General features: G+C 32.2%; 1 protein-coding gene across 1 annotated transcript; it reads right to left on the reverse strand.

The window, feature by feature from the left end:
• Positions 1-325: 325 nt before the first annotated feature.
• LOC110013306 lies at positions 326-940 on the reverse strand. The gene has a single exon (XM_020699490.1). It carries the CDS (start codon positions 938-940, stop codon positions 326-328), a length of 615 nt encoding a protein of 204 aa, XP_020555149.1.
• Positions 941-17,014: the final 16,074 nt, after the last annotated feature.

A 17,014-nucleotide genomic window follows, 5' to 3' on the forward strand; every position in this document is an offset into this window, starting at 1 on the left:
GGAGTTGTAAGCAGGTTATTAGCCTCTTGTTCTGCCCCTGCATTCATTGATCTGAAGTTTAATTGTTTGCTACCAGTCTTCCCTCTATCAGTAATGCCTTTGTACCAGTCTGGAAATCCTATCAGCTCGAAGCAACCTTCCTTCAAGTGCCCCCTCTTCTTGCAATGTTCACACAGCAATTGTTTCTTGTCTATGGGAGCTTTCTTGAAGTTTCCCCTTACATTTGTCTGCCTTCTTGGTTCAAGAACTTGTACTGCCATCACCCCTTCTTTTTCAATTTTATTGATGCCTGAGTTGACCTCTCTTTGTTTCTCCACTCTGTGCACTATAGAGTACGCCTTTGCAGCAGTGGCAAAGGGTCTATGAGCAAAATCTGGTTTCTCACGTGGTCATATGGGTCGCCAAGTCCCATCAGAAACTGAATTAATTGGTAGGCTTCCGTTCTGTCTGAAATTTTCTTGCTTGCTCCACAAGAGCAAACGGGCAATGGATCAAGGGACACCAGTTCATCCCACAATCTTTTGAGTTTAGTGAAGTACTCTGCCATACTCATGTTTCTTTGTGACATGGAGCTGATATCTCTTTGTATCTGATACAGCAAAGGTCCATGACTTTCACCGAACCGCATTACATGTTCTACCCACAAGTCCCTGGCTGATCTTCCATATAAGAATGCCTCTGCAATTCCTTTTGAAATAGAATTGAGGATCCATGATACAACCATGTAGTCATTTTTCCTCCATTGTTCCATGGCCTCCTTGCCTTCAGTTGGTTTTTCACATGTTCCATCTATGTATCCTAGTTTCTGCCTCGCTCCAAGGGCAATTTCGATCGATCTTGCCCACGAAAGATAGTTATTGCCATCCAATGGTGTTGACACAAGAGCAATTACAAGATTATCATTTCCTTGGTTCTTTATGTCAGAGTTCCTTTCTTCCATGGTGGTTTCGTCAGCGTTTTTCTTGACTCAAGAACGCAAAACAGATACTGTGGTTCTTGTTATTTTTCAGAGCTCAACCTGCTCTGATGCCATGTTGAAATGGAATCAGTCAATATGAATTGAGAGAGACATGTAGCAGAGTGAGTTTGTAGGAAGAGAAAGGAAACAATATGTTTTCATATATCGGAGAAGCCAAGAAGTGTTGTATATATACACTTCAGTTCCTAACAGAATAAACTGACTAAAGAGTTGCTGGAAAATAAAGAAGTCACTTATAAAATCGTGACTTTATAAACACGTTTTTAAACGCAACAGAAATAATGGAAGCCCTGTTCACTGTTCTTCTTCTTCCTTGGAGCTGACTTGAGCTGCATCTTCCACTTGCCACATTTTAACAATTCCTGATCCCGATTACCAAATACATAAATGTCAATAGGAAAATGAAATTTTAGTTTGTATTGACGATGGCCTAGATTGGTGTGCGGATGGGAAGTAGATTCTTTCTTTTTGTGTTTCGTGTTTTCTTGGATTTCTCTACACAAGAACCAGAGATTCTTGAAGGAATAAAGAAGTTTAATATCTTTCAATCTTTCTTTTCTCTCATTTGTAAAATCCCTTTCACCTACATTTCTCCTTTCATCCCTCTGTTTACTTCTCAACCCCGAAAAGTACGGGCAAAAGAAGGATTTTCAGAAAACCCCTCAAAAACAAAGAGAAAAAACCAACAGAGGGGTTAGGGTTTAGTACCACTGGCGGATGGTTTATTACTCCGGTTGATGGAAGCAAATATGTGTTTCTTTCACCAATCAGCACACCTAGGAGAAGTGACATTGGAGGTGGATGCGACACAAATTCAAGAAAGAAAACCCCACTGGTAAAAACCCTCAAAACTACTGTTCACTCAACATCGCAATTTCTTATTTCTTTTATTTAGGGTTTGTAAAGCCAGAGCAGTAGAGAAGAAAGTGCTAGAAAAAAGGAAAAGAAATTGAGTTGGATGGTTGCTGGAAATGTCTTGGTTCTCAAACTTACATTGTTTATGTAGATCAGTGAAACAATATCTCCCATGAAAGACGGCTTCATTATGGTACACATATAGCATGCCTGCGCGCACTGCTGCTGCTGCTGCATTATGATGGTTGCTGAAATCATTGGGTTTGCAAACAAAGCAAAAAAATTTCAGCTATGTGCAAGTAAGGGTTCTCCCGACTTTTGTTGTTCATAGAAATTCTCTCCATTGTATATTTCATTTTCGTAAATAGAATTTCTAGTTTTGGTGATTTAGTTGTGCTATCGAGCATTCATTTTATTAGTAGACGTTTTGGATAGCCGAAAGAAGAAAGAAAAGAAGAGAAGGAATGTTGGGGTTTTGGTGCTTTAGCCCTCATTTCTACTTTCTTAATCAATCTTCTCTCTCGTTATGGCTGGAGACAGGGGCTCTTGATGAAATAGTACTGCTTATTAAGTATAATAAATAACAATTGACATATGTCATGTAATATAATTTCATGTATCCTTGAGAAAATCTTTTTTCTTGCATTGCTTGTGTACCATGATAAGCTTCTCATAATTAATGTTTCTTCCAGCTAGCTGGTTCTTCAATATGAGAAAGGGAAATTAGTGGGAGAGAATTGAAGGTGTAGAGCTTGAATAATCAAAACGGTTGCTCACTAAACATTTAGTATTTAGTTGCAGCATGATTAACATTGTGCCCCAGTGGGTCTGTGTTTATTCATGTAGAACAACAAAACTTTTATCAATTATGAATTCTGATGTTCCCTTAGTTTATTGATAGTTTATTGGTTCTTCTTTCTGTTTATATAGATTTCCCTTTGCTTCTAGTATAATTACGGCTGTTAAGAATGAGAAAAGAAGGCTAAACAATGTCTTTTCAACAGTTTGTGCATATGATTTGATAAATATAATTTGTGTGCAACAGCTGGCCATAATTGTTATGTTGAGTACTTTCTGGTGTCTTGTTATTTTTTACACTTTTCCTGGTTGTGGCTGCAGTTGCTATTACTGTTTAAAGATAATTTGTTCTTTAAAATTATATTTATGAAACTCTTCCAAGTTAGCTGATCAAAAGTTGATGGATGTACTGGTGGTCCATTCTCTAGAACAAGGAATGAAAACACCTGCAATGAGGAGGGAAGAAAATCTAATAGTGCCAGTCAATACGGATTTACTTCACATGGTGAGAACACCTATAAGCTCTTTTTTCTTTCCTACTCCACCTTAACAAAGAAAAAGGTAGATTCTGAAATGAAGAGCAATTCTGAACATGAGCATGGACTATTCTCGTGTGTCACGTGTGGATTTTGTGTTTTGCTTGTGTTGCTGTTGAAGCGGCTGCTCATTCTCTATTGTCGGCCTACTGCAGCACATTTAATTATTGAGGTGCTGGTGATGATGACCACAATCACATTAGACATGTGAAGTGTCCCTACAGAAACCTTGGTTCAGGTTCACCCAGAAAATAATCTATTGAATATTTATTAATATATAGACATTCCTTTTCTTGTAACTTATTGGCTACTTTTTTCTAAACTAATTCATAGTGCATAAATGCGGTAGTGCTGAATCAATAATGTGCATGGATTAGGTTTATCTTATTGTAAAGAGCATTAGCTACTTTTCTACTAGTATAGAATTCTATGACTGTGCTATGCCCATAGGCTGAAAATGATGTGTTGGCTATGCAACCATCCCATGAGACATCACTGGTCCAAAGTTTGTGGTGTTTGTAACTAAGTGACTCTTGTTTTGCATATAATATGGAACTAGTTAGAACTCGAAAGGGCAAGACAATCAAATTATACGTTCATTTTGCAGAATATTAGTATTAGGTTTGGCTAGGCTGCTGATTACAATTTTATGGTGCAGCATCTAATTTTGGATGTAGTGCATGAGAACTTCTAGTGTTCTTTTTTTTTCTTAAAATCCATTTATGTTCAAAATATGGCTGCGACTTATGATTTGAACTTTCATGTGATCATTTGCAGGACTGGTAAGAAAGGAACATGGTCCTTCTGATGTGCCAGTATACGTGGATCAGATTCGATCTATGTGTCAAAGCATGTGTTTTGGGGTCGAAAGCTCGTATACGAAGTCTTTAGAGCACGGCCTCCTCTTTGGTAGACTACTTTGCCTGAGAAACTAGTTATTCAATTTCACAAATATAAAAAGATCTTATTTGAAGTTGAAGCTCAAACTTGATTATCATGTAGGAATGTGGTGCTTCAAAATGAGGCTGCCAATGATTATGAAGATCCTGAGCATTTTGAAGATTGTTAGTTTATTGTGAGTGTTAACCAACTCCATACGGCGGGATTTTGAAAAGCATGGGTGCTTGAGTTTTACATACAAAATCAAAAAAAAAAAACATTGCAAAATTTGAGCATTACATTGCGTGAACACTATATTAGAATTATATTTAGGTAGGCAACTGGTACCTTTGTGGACATATGTTCTAAGTTCTATTTTATTGTCACTAGGTAAGTCATCGTTTTGTATGTATACTTACTACTATGCTTCGTAAATTTCATGAGCAATGGCAATGCAAATAAGGTGGAATGGTGGAGCTCATGGCACTTGCCTCACATGTGCACCCCTTGATAGCTGCAGCCACAACTCCACATGGCAATCATTTTCATGATTATTGTTTCTGAGGTGCATGAAATTTGCTGCATTTTTATCTTCAGTTCATGATGAATAGGTATGTTTCACAATTCTCGTGTGTAGAAAAGATTTTCTTTGCTTGAGTTTGTCTTTTCTTTCAGTTTCTTTAGCTCATTGTTTCTAATTAATACATTTTGACGATTGATTTCGATTAGAAAGATTCACAACTCTCTGTAGAACATGTTATGAAAGAATTGTTTTAGTAAAATAAAGGAAGGTTTGACTTGGAACTTCCAAAACTTTATTTTATTGTTGGTTGTGCTCTACGGATTATGGCATATTACTCCTATTGGAATAGAGTGACTTGACAAACAATCTTACTTGTAATAAAAGTTAACAAGAGATTGAAGCCTAATATTGATTGCGACAATAGACTTAGATTAGTCAGGGAATTAATTTTTGGAATATGGATGTGTGGAGACTGAAAATTATTATTTGGGGGTTGACAATTTTTAATGAACACGGAAACTTGTGAACGAGTTAGTGTCTTGAGAAAAATATGTAAATTATCCTTTGGTAGCACTTGAATTTTCTGATTGTTGTCTTGTGATATCTCTTAGATTAATAGGAATTTTTTATATAAGTCCAGATAAGTAGGAGAAACTAGGACTAGTGACATATTAAAAAAAAATTACGTGAAGTGTGTTCCATTGACCGCACCAAATAAGCAATGTTCAAGAACCAGCACAAAAGCCTTTGTGTGAGCTTTTGGGCCAAAGTACTTTCATCTAAATAGTGAACCTAAACTTCTTTTGATTTAGGGCATCAAACTTATTGTGTCCACTCTAGAACTTGCTTGTGTAATACATTTTGAGTTCACATTCTTGTAAGATTGGTGCATGAAAGTGATAAGGGCACTTGGAATACCCCATTGACCTCAAAAGAGCCTATCTTGAATTCATCCATAGCAAAACTCATTTGAGCCTTGACTTTTCCTTTGTTGGTTAAACCGTGTTATAAGCTTAATCATGCCCTTCTTGATTATCTCTTGAAATGATTTTGAACCCATTCAAGGGAGTGGTGTTGGCTTGGTTGTTTGTAAATTGACATGAAAATGAGTGTATGAAATGAGGTTGCATACAAGGGATGCACTGCTAGTCCCAAAGAAAAGTCCCAAACAAAAGAAAAAAAGAAATGGGACGAGGAAATGAGAAACAAACGATGAAATAGAAAGAATAAAGAGAAAAGGAAAAGAAGAAAAAAAAAGAAGGAAAAAGAAAGAAAAAAGATTGAGAAGAAAAAGAGAAACAAAAGAGAAAAAGAAATTAGATGAGGAAATGAAAAACAAATGATGAAACAGAAAGAATAAAGAGAAGAAAAAGAAGCAAAAAAGAAAGGAAAGAAGAAAAGATTTAGAAAAAAAAAAAGAGAGAAACAGAAACAGCAAAAGGAATGCTAGTCTCACACACTAGAGGTCCCCGGTTCGAACCCGGGCTCAGATATTATTACCTTAATTAGTAATTATTTTATGAATTTTAATATAGAAGGACTGGGGACTCCGAAAAGCTCTTCCCACCTCTAGGTGGTTTTTGAAAAAACAAAAAAGGAAAAATTGGAGGTGTTTGATCGTTCAAATCATTTGAAACGAGTTAAAAGCCTATGAGGATGGAAGGATAAGCAACTAGGTAGGCATCACTCCTTTGAGTTCATAAGCCACAATTCAACCTATCTGTTACCACACCTTGTCCTAAACCCCATTACAATCCATGGAAAGACCCTTTGATTCATGTATTAATTTTCATTTCGTTGGTGGAGGAGATTTGATTCACAAGCAAGCCTATGGTAATGACATTCTATGTATTGATTTCAGTGGAACCCAAATTCTTAAATACTTTATGAGTGACTAGAGTGATACTCTTGTGAGAGTGCTAAGACTTGTTTCATTTTATTTTAATGAAGTCAATGGGATACTTGTGTGCTGAATGTTGTGCTGCAAGTGGTTGTGTCAATATTGCTGGCTCTTCTTATACTGTTAAGTCATATTAGTATAGGCGATATACTTGAATGACATTAAAGGAAATTTGAGAATTGCTACATGGATAATTTGTGTATTTAGATTGAGACATGCTTGAGGGCAGTCATGGTTCCGGTGTGGGGGAATCTAATAAGATATATTTTAAAGCTCTTATGCACGCTTATTTCAAGTGATTAAGAAAGAATTTATTGCATACTTTAATGATGTTAAGTTACCCCATTTTCCTGGAGGATGGAAGTGGGAGTGGGAGTGTAAGGTAGGTTATAGTTTTTTACACATCATAGTTGGAAGTTAGAGTAGTGAGATTTAACTCTTGTGTTATTGTTACTGTGGTGAGTGGATTTTTGTGTGAAGTTTAGAGCTAGCATGCCTTAAAATTAATATTGTGTGTCGTCTTTGCCTCTTTATTTTTGTTCTTATAATTATTTCACCAATGGGATCAAGAGAAGCCTCAACAAATACTACTTTAGACTTTTTTTCTTTTATTGTTCACATCTTCTCTTTTCAGTTTCGTTTTATTTAAAAATTTGTTTAATTATAGTCCATGGTTTTAGTTTAGAATATGCTAACTAATATTTTTAATATAATTAGTAAAGATATTAATTTCATGTACATTTACATGCTTACAATATGTAAGTTATTTTATTTAATTCATATTAATGAATCAATGAGATGAAAATGAAGTATATTAATTTATGAGAATAGAAATCGAATGTTCAGTCCTGATCTTGAGTTCAAAACTTCACGTTGTATTGCTTGTGATGAAGTTTCACTGATCTGCAGTTGGTTCCTTCTATGGATCCTTATGCATAGTTGGTAGATTCTGAAACAAAGAGAGCTTGTGAACATGAGTAGGGAATATTTTCATGTGTCACTTGTGGGATTTTTTGTTTTGCTTGTGTTGCTATGAAGCAGCTGCTCATTATCTATTGTTAGCCCGCTGTAGCACATTTAAGTATTGGGGTGCTGGTGATGATGACTACAATCACATCTGACATCTAAAGTCTCCCAACAGAAACCTTGGTTCAAGTATTTTCTCCTTCTTTTTCATGGTCTACTGAAAATTTATCATTTTATAGGCATTACTTTTCTCGTAACCTATTGGCTACTGTTCATAAACTAATTCAAAGTTCATATTTCAATGAAAATTTGCGTGGGCAAATGCAGTAGTGCTAAAACAATAGTGTAAGGATCAGGTTTACTCATGTAACGAGCATTAAATCTTCTACTTGTCATATTCTATGCTTGATGTATGTCCATATGCGTCCATATGCTGAAAATGATGTGTTGGCTATGCAACCATTTACCATCCCATGAGACTTCAGAGCTCCAAAGTTTGTGGTGTGAATAATTAAATGACTCTTGTTTTGCATACAATGTGAAAATAGCTAGAAATGGAAAGGGCAAGAAAGTCTAATCATATATTCTCTGTGCAGAATATTAGTATTAGGTATTGCTTATGGTGATTTTATGGTACAACATTTAATTTTTAATATAGTGCATGAGAATTCTAGTGTTCTTATTGTTAAATCCATTTATGTTGAAAATATGGCTACAACTTGTGATTTGAACTTTGATGTAATCATTTGCAGGGCTGGTAAGAAAGAAACCTGTAATATACGTGGTTCAGATTCGATCTCTGTGGCAAAGCATGTGTGCTGGGTCAAGACCCGATATGATTCTTCATCTGATTCAAGCACTGAGCCAAAGAAAGTTAGAGGTATCATGGAATTGCTGCAGGCCAAGCCTATGTTCCACTATCTCTGGCTGCTGAGACTGTAGTTTCCCCTGTGGTCCATGTGATCATGGCAGCAGTGTAAGACAAAGGGAAGTTTCTGGAAGTGTTGGACTATTAAGTTACAAAATGATTGAAATGAAAAGCATGACTTGGAAATTGCCAACATCCAGAGGCCGGAGGTGATCCTACTGCAAAAATGAACTCTACTGGATTTGGTGTACAGGAGGTCATTAAAGCTGAGAAGGAAATGGAAAAGTCTAAGATGTAAAATCCGCCATTACATTCAGAGAACGCATCTATGTCTGGAAAGCCGAAAATGAAAGGACTATCATTGACAAAGTTGTTCACCCCAGGACAAGTCTGGCATCATATTACAGCATTTTACAGGTCTTAGACAGTTGGTAAGCCAGGTAAGTATTATGTGTTGTTGTCTATTTATTAGGGGCTGATGGCTGGATTTTGTTGTGATTGGTAAAGACATTCACGCACGCGGTTCATGGCCATATAGAGCCCTGAATGTTAGTGTTTGCATGTTGATCAAAGAATTTATCATCATCGTGAACTCACTTAAGTATTTCAGGCCTGAGGTCAAAGCAGTGACTGGAGAGGTTCTGTGAAGATTTGTGTACCATGAAATTTTGGCAAGTATTCTGGACCCTTGCTCTTTTGTGACATTATAGTTGCAATTTCTGTTGTGTTAGTACCCATCATGTTCTTATATTTTTAGATTGGATTCTTAGAATACTGCAAAAAGCGTGGTTTTACAAGCTGTTATATATGGGCTTGCCCTTTGATGAAAAGGGAAGATTACATTTTGTTTTGCCACCCAGAATTTCAGAAGACACCAAACTCGCTTGAACTTAGGGAGTGGTAAGTTTGATGATTGTTTGACATGAGACTGTAGATTGCGAGTTGTGAGGTAATTTGTCCCTCTATTTTACTTGAATTATCGCCTTGGTTTCAGTTAATTGTCCATGCTAAGAAAAGCTGCAAGGTAAAATATTGCAGTTGACCTTACTAATCTCTACGACCATTTCTTTGTGTGCACCAGTTATTGTAAAGCAAAGGTAACTGCAACTTGGTTGCCATACTTTTATGGAGATTATTGGCCTGGTGCTGCAGAGGACATGATGTATCAACTACAACAATAAGAGGATGGAAAAATTTAGCATAAGAAGGGAACTAGGAAAAAGAAGATCACGAGAAGAGTTTTGAAGGCATTCTGACCATGCATCAAAGGATCTGCGGTTAATGAACAAAGTAATTTCGCTATCAAATTCGAAAAGTTTGCTTGTCCTTTTCAGTGTTGTAAGCAGGAATCATTTTATTATAGCATCTATCAATTTTGATATTTTTGTTATTGTCCTACTATATCATAATTTTAAGTGCATTAGCTTAGTATACAATTTTTAGTGTATTTTGTTGTGTCCTACACCTTTATTTCATTCATTTTGCGACTCTCTTCCTCACACATATGAAGTAGAATTGTGGCTGCTACTCCCATTTTTTAGTTCTGAAACTTACTTTGTTTACGTAGCTCGGTGAAGCAATATTTCCTTTGAAGGAAGGCTTCATCATGGTGCACATACAGCATGCCTGCATGCATTGCTGCAGTTGCATTCTGATGGTTGCTGGAAATCCTTGGGTTTGCAAACAATGCGAAAAATTTCAGCTATTTGACAAGTAAGGATTCTCCTGACTTTTAGTGTTCATAGTAAATCCTCTCCATGTGTATTTTACTTTCCTAAATAGTATTGTATTTCTAGTTTCGGTGATTTAGTGGTGCTATTGAACTTTCATGTTATTGGTAGACCTTTTGGATAGCCAAAAGAAGAAAGATAAAAAGAGAAAGAATGCTGGGGTTTTGGTGCTTTAACCTTTGTTTCTTCTTTCTTAACCAACCTTCTCTTTCTTCATGGTTGGAGACAGGGGCAAGGGAGGAAATAATATTGCTTATTTAAGTGTAATAAACAACAACTGACTGACAGAAGTGGAATAAGTTGCTTTACATATACCATGTGATGTAATTTCATGTATCCTTGACAAAATCTTTTTTCTTGCATTGCTTGTGCACCATAATAAGCTGCTCATAATTAATGTTTCTGCTAGATTTCTCTTTGCTTCTAGTATAATTACAGCTCTTAAGAATGAAAAGAGAAGTGCTAAACAGTGCCTTCAATAGGCTTTGCATATGATATGATTTGTGTGCAGCAACTTGCCACAATTGTTATGTTTGAGTCCTTTCTGACGTCTTGTTATTTTTTAGACTTTGTTGCTTGAAAATTAGGTTTATGAAACTCTACCAAGTTAGCTGATCAAACGTTGATGCATATACTAGTGTTCCATTCTCTATAAAAGGGAATTAAAACAGCTGCTAAACTGGGGAGGGAACAAAATGTAACAGTGCCTGTCAAACTTCACACGGTGAGAACGTGTTATAGCTCTTTTTCATTCCTAGTCGAACCTTAAGAAAGAAAAAGGTAGATTCTTAAATGAAGAGAGATTCTGAACATGAGCAGGGACTATTTTCAGGTGTCACCTGTAGGATTTTGTGTTTTGTCTTGTGTTGCTATTGAAGCAGCTGCTCATTATCTATTGTTAGCCAATTGCAGCACATTTAATTATTGGGGTGCTAGTGATGATGTCCACAATCACATCAGACATGCAAAGTATCCCAACACAAACCTTGGTTAAGGTATTTTCTCCTTCTTGTACTCAGAAAATGGTCTATTGAAAATTTATCATTTTATAGGCATTCCCTTTCTCGTAATATTTGTTACTTTTCCTAAACTAATTCAAAGTTTATATTTCTATGAAAATTTGCTTGGGCATATGCGGTAGTGCTAAAACAATAGTGTAAGTTTGTGGTGTGAGTAATTAAAGGACTCTTGTTTTGCATACAATATGGAAATAGTTGGAAATGGAAAGGGCAAGAAAGTTTAATTATACATTGTTTTTGCAGAATAGTAGTATTAGGTATGCCTAGTTTGCTGATGGTGATTTTCTGGTGCAACAACATTCACTTTTGGATGTAGTGCATGATAACTTGTAGTGCTCTTTTTCTTTTAATCTATTTATGTTGAAATATGGCAGTGACTTATGGTCTGTACTTTGATATGATCATTTTCAGGTCTGCTAAGAAAGAAACATGGTCCTTCTAATATGCCAATGATATGCAAATATGTGAGGATCAGATTCAATCTATGTACGAAAGCATGTGTGCTGGGTCAAAACCTCGAATCTGATTGTTCATCTGATTCAAGCACTGAGCCACGCTATTGCTGCTGGCAAAGCCCATGTTCCACTTTCTGTGAGTGCTGAGACTGTAGCATCCCCTGTGATCCATGTGATCACGGCAGCAGTGGCAAGACATTCTTAAGGTTGAGACTTTTGCTTGAGGACAATGTAAGGCAGTACTGTTAGTTAAAACATGTTGAACCAGAGGGAAACAATTGCTTACCCTTTTCATTTACTCTTTTTTTATACTATTAAAGTACCTTTTTTTATTTGCTTTTCGTAGTTTAGCGCGAACGATTGCTGGTAGAAACTGAGTCTTTGTACATTGTCTGCTCTAATAACATTAACCAAGACATCATCAAAGTCAAATTTCCTTGTGGAAATATTTGTTAATCATGCTTGTTCTGGTTTTGTAGGGAGTCAATCTTTTGGAGAAGTATGGCCTAAGTGCTGGTACGTTGAAGGGAGAACAACACAAGGAAATAGGGGGATGAAAATGTTGGCAAAATCTTCATTAGTGAGTTTGTGGTTTCTATATTGATTCAAACATTTTATCAGGAATAGTGAGTTCATATCCAGTGATATGCTTAGCAAGAACAACTACATCGTTACCTACCATAGCAATACCGAACATATCAATTCTGAGATGGGCTCAGATTATTGGAACCCACCGAAGAATTTAGCAGTCCAACTAGCTGCTGCGATAACAGGTAGCTTACATTTACGCATGCCAACTAGCAATTTTAGATATTATTGGCTTTTACTTGGTGTGGAATTCTCTTTTGCCATGAATTTTTGAGTTGAACCTTGTGGATCACTCCGTGACCTTGAGAATTTGATCACTTCAGCTCTAGAAAAGATCTTGTCATCTGGGTATCTATTACACATTTGTGCTACTGACAAAGAGTGCATTAATTTTCTCAGTGATTCTGTAGACTTTGGGAGCATGGATGACATTTCTGAAGTTTCTGGTGGAAAGGATGGAAATGATTTTGAGTATGAGCTTTTGGTTTGCTTTGTATCCAAAATTGAGGTTAGTGAATCTCTTTGTTAATCTGGGAGTCGGCTTACCAACATTGTTTTTGTCCCAAACACTAAGGTGGAGTTATGCTTAACTGCTCAACTTCTATGCAGAAAGAGATATTGTATGAGATTACAAGAATGATGAAACTGTTAATGTTCCTCTTTATCAACAGAAGTGGGGCAAATTGGGAATGAAAACAGTTATTGATTTTACCACTTTCTAACGGCAGCCTTGTAGGAACATAATAAGACATGACAGGGAATGAAAACAGTTGCTGAACTGAGGAGGGTAATCTTCGAGTGCTGGTCAACACGGATTCACTTTACACAGTTAGAACACGGATTCACTTTACACGGTGAGAACATCCTATTATAGCTCCCTTCTGTTCATTCTATTGTAGCTCTTTTTCATTCGTACTCCAACCTTAAGAAAGAAACAAGACTAATAAAAAAATTAATTTTTCATTTATTTGTGTTCTTTTCTAACCGTTCATTTCGTTTTGCGCACAGCCTATTCACTAGAAGCCAACGAAGTTCAATCCATTGGTTACAATATTGACTTGTTTTAAATTTATGTGATGCGACTTTGATTGATAATCTTTTATTGGTGATTTTATAATGTTTATTCCTTTAATATGCTTTTTATTTGTGAAAACGTTAAATGAAACACATATTGCTTCAACTTCTAACTTAACTCAATCACTTAAGTTTCCTATCTTATTTTTTTTATTATCTAATTTGTTTATCGAATATTAAATTATTCATTTAATATATTAATAAAATTCGTTACTAGATTATAAATTTAAATTAAAAAATTATTACACTACAAGTAACTAATTTGTATTTTCAAAAGGTAGAGGGGAAACAATATTTATGAGAAAGTATTATTTACAATAATTTATTTTATCAAGTTTTTTTTTGTTGATCTTTATATAATTTGCACCTCTTAATACTTAAAATAGTAAATTATTTAATTAAACTTTGATTTAAAATTAAAATATTACTTTTTTATTTTTAAATTTTTATTATCAAAAGTTCGAGAGGCATCAAAACATTCATTATGGAAATGAATATATCAAACTATTTATTTTATATATCAATAAAATGAGTTACTATTCTTTTGAAAATGATTTATTATTCTTTTGAAAATTTGGTTTCAAAAGAAAGTTTTATTACTAAAAAGTGGAGGGCCTTATATAATTTTTCTATAACTTTATTTTATTAACATTGATGAATCTGTAATAATTTATATTTTTTAATAATTATAATATTAAATTATTTACGTAATATATCAACAATATTAGTTGTTATGTTATAAATTTAAATTAAAAATTCTCGTACTTGTACACCTTTTCTATAACTTTATTTTATTAACTTCAATGAATCTGTAAATATTTACATGTCTTAATATTCAAAATTTTAATTATTTATCTAATATATCAATAGTATTAGTTGTTATATATGTTGTAAATTTAAATTAAAAAATTCTCATACTTGTACAAATTTTTTAAATTTTTAACATTAATTAACTATATTATGAGAATTTATGAGAATAATATGATCCCGTAAATTTTTGTATTATTTTTTTATTGGATACAATTTACATGTCTAGTAATTGAATATTAAATTATTTAACAAAACTATTAATAAAAATTAGTGTAGGTTATAAATTAATTAAAAAATTAAGAATATTATTAGATTTTTAAAATTATAAGGTTAATTTTTTTATTTTTATTTATAATTTAAATTTAAATTATAACATTATTATACTTGTATAAATTATTTTCATTTTTTATTACAAAAAAGCAGATAATATTTATTGGATTGAATAATATGATCCTATATATTTTTGTATTATTTATATTTATTTAATTTAAATTATTTTGTTAATTTTCTAATTGAATATGTATATAATTAACACCACTTAATAATTAAAATATTAAATTATTTTATTACTATATTAGAATTTTAGTTACTTGGTTATATATTTAAATTCAAAAATTATCACACTAGTTAATTAATTTAAATTTAAAATTAAAGGATTAAAGTTTAATTTGTATTTATAACTAAATTTTCATTATCAAAAGGTAGTCGATTTTTTATATAATTTATACAAATTTAAATTTATAAATTTAATTAAAAAATTATCAGATTTGTATAAATTATTTATTATTATTGATAACTGTTTGAAGCAATATTTATGAAAATCAATAATGTAAACTCATAGGTTTTATTTATATTTACTAATTTAAATTAATTTATTAATTTCTTTTATTGAAATTGTATATAGAATTTAACCTCTTAAAAATTAAAATATTAAATTATTTATTGAATATATTATTAAAATAAGTAACTAGGCTATAAATTGAAATTAATAAATTATCATACTTGAATAATCTTTTTTTTATTTTTATAATTAGAAGATTAAATTTTTTTACTTTTGTATAAATTATTTTCAATTTCTAAAATTAAAAGATTTTTTTATCAAAAAGTAGAAGCTATGTCAAAATAATATTTATGGGATTACTTAATATGACGCCATGTATTTTTTTTTGTGTTATTTTCTTTACTTTTTTATTGAATTTGTATATAATTTGCACATCTTATAAAAATTAGTTACTACGTTATAAATTTAATTTAAATAATTATCATACTTGTATAAATTATTTTAAATTTTTATAAATAGAAGATTTATTACTAATTTTTAATTTTTATTAACAAAAGGTAGGGTTGCCATATTTATGGGATTGAGTAGTAGTTATATTTGTTTAATATTTTTTTATTACACCTCTGAAATTATTGTTAATGTATTCGCACTTGTATATTTTTAGAGAAGATTAATTTTTTATTCAAAATAAACTTTTAATACCGAAAGGTAGAGGGTCAAAGCAATATTTATGTGAATTTATAATATCATCCCATACTATTTTTATAATTTATATAATTAATTTAAATTATATTTTTTTTTGAAATTGCACTTCTTAATAATTAAAATATTAAATTATTAATATATAATATAAATTACTTCGTTATACATTTATATTCTGTGTATTATTTATATTTTCAAAAATTAATTGAATTTTTATATGATAAAAATTTATATTAATTCATTGTATGGATTAGAAGATTAAATTTAATTTTTATTTAGGATAAAGTGAATATGTGATTACACTTAAATTAAATTAAATTATTATTGAATCGTATATAATTTACACCTTTGAAATATTAAATTATTTACTTAATATATTAAAATATGTCACTAGGTTATAAGTTTCATTAATAGTTTATCACACTCGTATAATTTCATCTAGAGAGGGTGTCAAAGTAATTATTTGTGTAAACGAATAATATAATTTCATATATATTTTTTATAATTTTATTGAATTTGTTTATAGAATATTAAATTATTCATTTATTATATTAATAAAATTAGTTACTAGCTTATAAATTTAAATTAAAAAATTTTTACACTACAAGTAACTAATTTTTATTTTCAAGAGGTAGAGGGGAAACAATATTTAAGAGAAGGAATTATTTATATTAATTTATTTTATTAAGTTTTTTTTATTGATCTTTATATAATTTGCACCTCCTAGTACTCAAAATAGTAAATTATTCAATTAAATTATTAATTTAAAATTAAAATATTACTTTTTTATTTTTAAATTTTTATTATCAAAAGTTAGAGGAGCATCAAAACATTCTTTATGGAAATTAATATACCAAATTTTTTATTTAATATATCAATAAAATGAGTTATTAGGTTATCAATTTAATTAAAATATTTCAAATCGAGTCTTTTGAATATTTGGTGTGGAAAGAAAGTTTTATGGTCTTGATATCATCAGTTGTTATATTCTTTTTGCTATTAATTCTACAATAAATTATGCCAATAACTAGAAAAATTAGAAAGCAGTGTAAATTTTATTTGTAGTTTACAAATGCATCGGTGGTTGTTTCCTGCAACCTTCTAAGTTAATGGCATGTGGAAAAATTATGTTAAGTTGGACCCTAATTAGTTTTAACATATTCTATGCCAAGAGAGAAAGTATATGCATTTTTATATATACTAGCAGTCAACACACGTCATACTCGCAAGTATATAAAAAATAATTGTGGCATGTAATGAAGAGGAAAAAAAATTGCGAAAAGAAACAATCGTGGTATTAGGGATTTTATATATATATATATATATTTAACTCCATATTCAATACTATATCAACTTTATATTCAAAGTTAACCATATTTATAATTATTAATTAATATTATATATTCTAAGGGTTAAATGCATATTACCTCCCTCTGTTATTTTGGTTGGACTATGGCAGGCAGATGATGAAAACCAATAAACTGGTTTTAGTCGGACGTATGCTCTCTCTGAGAACTCACGACGAAGGTCTCTGAGCGTTAATTAAAAGTA

The sequence above is a fragment of the Sesamum indicum genome, unplaced genomic scaffold (genome assembly GCF_000512975.1).
Source record: "Sesamum indicum cultivar Zhongzhi No. 13 unplaced genomic scaffold, S_indicum_v1.0 scaffold00119, whole genome shotgun sequence".
NCBI classification, from domain to species: Eukaryota; Viridiplantae; Streptophyta; class Magnoliopsida; order Lamiales; family Pedaliaceae; genus Sesamum; species Sesamum indicum.

What these genes read in the sequence shown, in the direction of transcription:
- LOC110013306 (XM_020699490.1), bottom strand. Translation starts at nt 940, where the DNA reads ATGGAAGAAAGGAACTCTGACATAAAGAACCAAGGAAATGATAATCTT.